This window comes from Mirounga leonina, unplaced genomic scaffold (assembly GCF_011800145.1).
Source record: "Mirounga leonina isolate KUSES-001 unplaced genomic scaffold, KU_Mleo_1.0 Mir_376, whole genome shotgun sequence".
In the NCBI taxonomy this organism is placed as follows: Eukaryota; Metazoa; Chordata; class Mammalia; order Carnivora; family Phocidae; genus Mirounga; species Mirounga leonina.
In genome coordinates this window covers 10,490,693-10,496,079 of record NW_023270718.1, presented here as the reverse complement: position 1 = coordinate 10,496,079, position 5,387 = coordinate 10,490,693, and the positions used below count along the sequence as shown (strand labels likewise).

Sequence of the window (5,387 nt, the reverse complement as noted above, 5' to 3'; positions counted from 1 at the left end):
AATGAAATTAAAAATTGGTTCTTTCAAAAGATCAACAAAATTGATAAAACTTGAGGTAGGCAAAGAAAATAAATTAACACAAGCAGGAATGAGGACACTACTCACCCTAAAAAAATTAGAAGTATCATAAAGGAATATTATAAAAATCTTTGTCCCCCCAAATTAGACAATTCAATTGAAATGGAAAAATTCCTTAAAGGACACCAATTATCCAAAACTGACACAAGTAGAAAAACTACATAGTACTGTATTAAGCAAATTTTGACTGAAAATTGATTGAAAGTCTTCCCACAAGAAAATTCTAGGGTCAAGTGCCTTCACTAAGGAATTCTAGCAAATATTTTAAAGAAATATCACTTATCTGCAAAACTCAAAAACTCTTCCATCCTACCAGAAAATAAAGGAGGCAACACTCCCAACTTTTTCTGTGAGGTCAGGATTCCTTTGATAGCAAAGTCACACAGAGATAGCACAAGCAATCTACAGAACTGTTCTCTCTCATCAATATAGATGCAAAATATACTAATAAAGTATCAGAAAACTGACTTGGCAACATATACAAAGGACCATACATCATGACCAAGTGGGATTTGTCCCAGGAAATGCAAGGTTAGTTTGACATCTGAATATCAATTAATGGATTATACCATATAAATAACACTCCCCCCACCGCCAAAGCCCACCCAACAGGATTATCTCAATAGATGGAAAAAAATTGGAACAGCGTCTAAAAATAGATCAGCAGAAATAGTCAACTGATTGTTGAAAGAGGAACAAAGGCAATTCAGTAGAGATAGTCTTTTCACCAAATGGTGCTTGAACTATTGAGTATCCTCATGTTTAAAAAAAAAAAAATGATCTAGGGGCACCTGGACGGCTCAGTGGGTTAAGGGTTAAGCGTCTGCCTTCGGCTCGGGTCATGATCTTGGGGTCCTGGGATTGAGCCCCGCATCAGGCTCCCTGCTCATCAGGGAGTCCGCTTCTCCCTCTTCCTCTGCTCCTCCCCTGGCTTGTGAATTCTCTCTCAAATAAATAAAATTTTTAATGATTTAGATATAGAATTTATACTTGCACAAATATTTTCTCAAAATGGATAACAGACCTAAATGCAAAACACAAAACTACAGAACACCTAGACAATAACACTGAACAAAATGCAGGTGACCTTGGATTTGGCAATGCTTTATATACAACACCAAAAATACAATCCTTGAGAAAAACTGGGTAATTTCAACTTGATTAAAATTAAAATTCTGGGGGAGCCTAGGTGGCTCAGTCGTTAAGCGTCTGCCTTCGGCTCAGGTCATGATCCCAGAGTCCTGGGATCAAGCCCCACATCGGGCTCCCTGCTCTGCGGGAAGGCTGCTTCTCCCTCTCCCACTCCCCCTGCTTGGGTTCCTGCTCTCTCTCTGTGAAATAAAATCTTAAAAAAAAATAATAAATAAAATTAAAATTCTGCTCTGCAAAAGATAGTGTTAAAAAACATGAAAATGATAATCATGTCATTAGGGAATTTCAAATTAAAGCAACAGTAACATACCATTACATACCTATTATAATGGCCAAATTCCAAAACACTGACACCACCAAATGCTGATGAGGATATGGAGCAACAGAGACTCTCATTCATTGCTGGTGGGAATGCAAAACGGTACAGCCACTTTGCAGGACAGTTTCTTACAGGGGCGCCTGGGTGGCTCAGATGTTTAAGCGTCTGCCTTGGGCTCAGGTCATGATCCCAGGGTCCTGGGATAGAGCCCCATGTCAGGCTCACTGCTCAGCGGGGAGTCTGCTTCTCCCTCTCCCTCTGTCCTTACCCCCACTTGTGCTCTCTCTCTCATATAAATAAAATCTTAAAAAAAAGAAGACAGTTTATTACAAATCTAAACATACTCTTACTATATGATCCAGTAAATCACACTCCTTGGCTAGAACCAAGAGATGAAAACTTAAATCCACACAAAACCTACACACAAATGTATATTGCAGGTTTATTCGTAACTGCCAAACTTGGAAGCAACCAGGATGTCCTTCAGTAGTGAACAGACAAACTGTGGCATATTTATATAATGAAATGTTATTAAGTGATAACTTGCACAGAGATCTTCAGAGCAGCTTTATTTGTAACAGCCCCACACTGGAAACAACCCAAACACTCACTAATAGCTTAATGGATAAAAAACAATTGTGGTATATGCATATAATGGAGTAATACTCAACAATACAAATGAACAACCTACTGATACATGCAACAAGATGGATTGATTTCAAAATAGTTATGGATAGTGAAAAGGGCTAGAGTCCCTTTTCACTATCCATAACTCCCCCGAATGTATATACCATATGATTCTGTCTATGTAAAATTCTAGAAAATGCTTGTTGTTTATGAATTGTGGCAAAGGTTAATTAGAAAGACTGAGATAAAAGGATTATAAAGCGACACATGGAATCTTTTGGCTGTGTTGAATATGTTCATTATCGTGATTGTGGTGATGGTTTCACAGGTATATACACATGCTGACACGTAACACATTTCACACTTTCATATGTGCAGTTTATTTCATGTCAGTCATACCTCAATGAAGTTTTTGAGAACTAAGCGTTCCCCATAAAGTCCCTATTTACCATCCCTCTTAGAAAGTCACATCTGCCAACTACTTTGGTTCTCCCATCTCCCTCCCCAATTTAGGAGAATGAACCCTGCCTCAATGTCAGCAAGAACTGGAGAGCAATGAAATCCATGTCCACTTCAGTCACTAGGAATGCTAGCTAGGTCAGGGAAGCCCTATCCTTGGATCTCTCTTCTGTCCATGCTGAGGTTCCTGCATGTGTAGTTACGGCCACAACATCAACAGCCCAGGGAGGTACAGGAATCCACAAACCTTTAGACACTAACAGTGGCCTTGACCACAGGAAATACAGATGTCTGAGGTCCAGAGAATTTCTATATTCTCATCCCACAAAAATCGTATGGGCGTTTGTAGATGCCTCTGCTAGGAGAGACACATATCCTCTCATTGGCCACATTCATCCCCACTCCATTATCTCAGTGTTTCTGTACCAGTTATGAGCCTCACCTTGCCCTGTGGGCCTTCCAGTCAATGAAACTTGCCTATGGGATTCTGGACATCAGGCACTGGCTCCTATGCAGACCTAGGAGACAGAAATCCCTCACAAGTGCTGGGGAATATGGAACATTCCCTAGGAACAAGAGACCCAATTCATGTTTCCAGAAGAACTGGAGATTTTCACGCCAACTATGCCTTCCTCAGAAATGAACTCTGGGCTCACAGGAAATCTTGCCTTCCGGGCCACAGGATGAGGCACACAGAGCTCTTCACTCTTTCCCAGCAAGCCTTGGGCACAATGCAACTTAGGCCAGCTGGACTGAGATCTGTTCTCTGCCATCCTGCTGACCCTTCTGAGGCACATGAAGTTGGTGGAAGAACCCAACCTTTTCTTAATCCGTTCCGCACATGACTAGACCCCACCACACCAACAACAGTAGAGATCGCCACAGTAGGCCAGTGACACTGCATGAATCAGAGCAGCACGGGGCAAGCAGTTCTAAAGATGGGTGATTTAGAAGAAGACAAATGAGTTCATGGTTATTATGTTCACAGTCAACATTGTTTGTGAAGAGAAACTTGTCTGGAAATCCCCAGCAGACTCCAGTTCAGATCCTCTTGGCCAGAGCTGGATCATGTCCACTGAGAATGCAGTCATGGGGGAGGAAGTGAGGATCTCACTGGGCTCAGAACACTCTTGATTCCCTCCAGAGAACAGGAGGGGGAGCACAGGGGTCTGCCTTCCCCGAGCATACTGGAGTGACTGACACACACTGTGGGACCTCTGACAGCTGGTAGTAATGAGATGGCTTCTGCCACAGGCACTGGCAGTGATAGAACTCGGTCAAGAGCCCTGGATAGTTTAGAAAGTGCAATGCACCTATAAAAGCTTCCCACCTACTAACTGGGAATCTCCCCGTGTTACCTGTATGAATGTACAAGGTTCACCTGCTGGTTGATGGTTCCCTCACAAAGGGTACTCACAGAGATTTTTTCTGGTGTGAATCCTATCAGGTCGAACAAAGAGATGGAACATTTTCTGCATTCGTAAGGCCTTTCTCTAGTGTGAGCTTTCTGATGCTAAGCAAGTTTAAGAGATGTAGCTAAAGGACCATCAAAACTACTGCATTCATGAGGCTTTTCTCCAGTGTGAACTTTCTGATGCCGAACAAGATGGGAACTTCTACTGTAGGCTTTCCCACATTCGCTGCACACGTAAGGCTTTTCTCCAGTGTGAACCCGCTGATGTAGAATGAGGCTAGAGTTCCGGCTAAAGAATTTCCCACATTCACGACATTCATAAGGTCTTGCTCCAGTGTGAACTTTCTTGTGTTGAACAAGGTGGGAGCTACTAATGTAGGCTTTTCCACATTCACTGCACACGTAAGGCCTTGCTCCGGTGTGAACTCTCTGGTGTAGAATGAGGCTGGAATTGTGGCTGAAGCATTTTCCACATTCACTGCACTCATAAGGCTTCGCTCCAGTGTGAATTCTCTGGTGTACAATAAGGTTGGAGCTATGGCTAAAAAATTTCCCACATTCACCACACTCATAAGGCCTTTCTCCAGTGTGGATTTTCTGGTGCTGCACAAGTGTGTCTTTACGACTAAAGGCTTTCCCACATTCGCTGCACTCGTAAGGCCTTGCTCCAGTGTGAATTATCTGGTGCTGGACAAGTGTGTCTTTGCAGCTGAAAGCTTTCCCACATTTGCTGCACACGTAAGACCTTGCTCCTGTGTGAACTCTCCGATGTTTAATGAGGCTCGAGTTATGGCTAAAAAACTTTCCACATTCAATGCATTCATAAGGCCGTGCCCCAGTGTGAATCCTCCAGTGCTCAATAAGGTGGGAGCTTTGGCTAAAGAATTTCCCACATTCGCTGCACTCGTAAGGCCTTTCTCCAGTGTGAAACCTCTGGTGCTGCACGAGAGTGTCTTTGCGGCTGAAGGCTTTTCCACACTCACTGCACTTATAAGGCCTTTCGCCAGTGTGAATTCTCTGGTGTTGAACAAGGTGGGAACTTCTGCTGTAGGCTTTTCCACACTCACTGCAGTCATAAGACCTTTCTCCAGTGTGAACTCTCTGGTGTTGAACAAGTGTGTCTTTGCGGCTGAAGGCCTTCCCGCATTCACTACATGTGTAATGTCTTTTTCCAGTGTGAAATTTCTGGTGCATTTTTAGGTGAGACAAATGAATGAAGGCCTTTCCACACTCTTTACACACATGTGATACTTCTCCACTGTGAACTTTTCTGTGATTAGTAAGTGCTGATCTCTCCTTGGACATACTTCCACATGGCGGGCATCTAAAAGGTCTTAC

The 5,387-nt window shown here is 42.9% G+C and overlaps 1 protein-coding gene across 1 annotated transcript in view; it reads right to left on the bottom strand.

Moving 5' to 3' along the window:
* Positions 1 to 1,855: 1,855 nt before the first annotated feature.
* ZNF304 (zinc finger protein 304) overlaps positions 1,856 to 5,387 on the bottom strand; it is an 8,533-nt gene continuing 5,001 nt past the window's right edge. The window contains 1 exon segment of the mRNA XM_034986180.1: positions 1,856 to 5,387. This exon segment is cut by the window's right edge and continues 10 nt beyond it. Coding sequence (XP_034842071.1) covers positions 4,149 to 5,387 — 1,239 coding nt within the window. The 3' untranslated portion in view covers positions 1,856 to 4,148.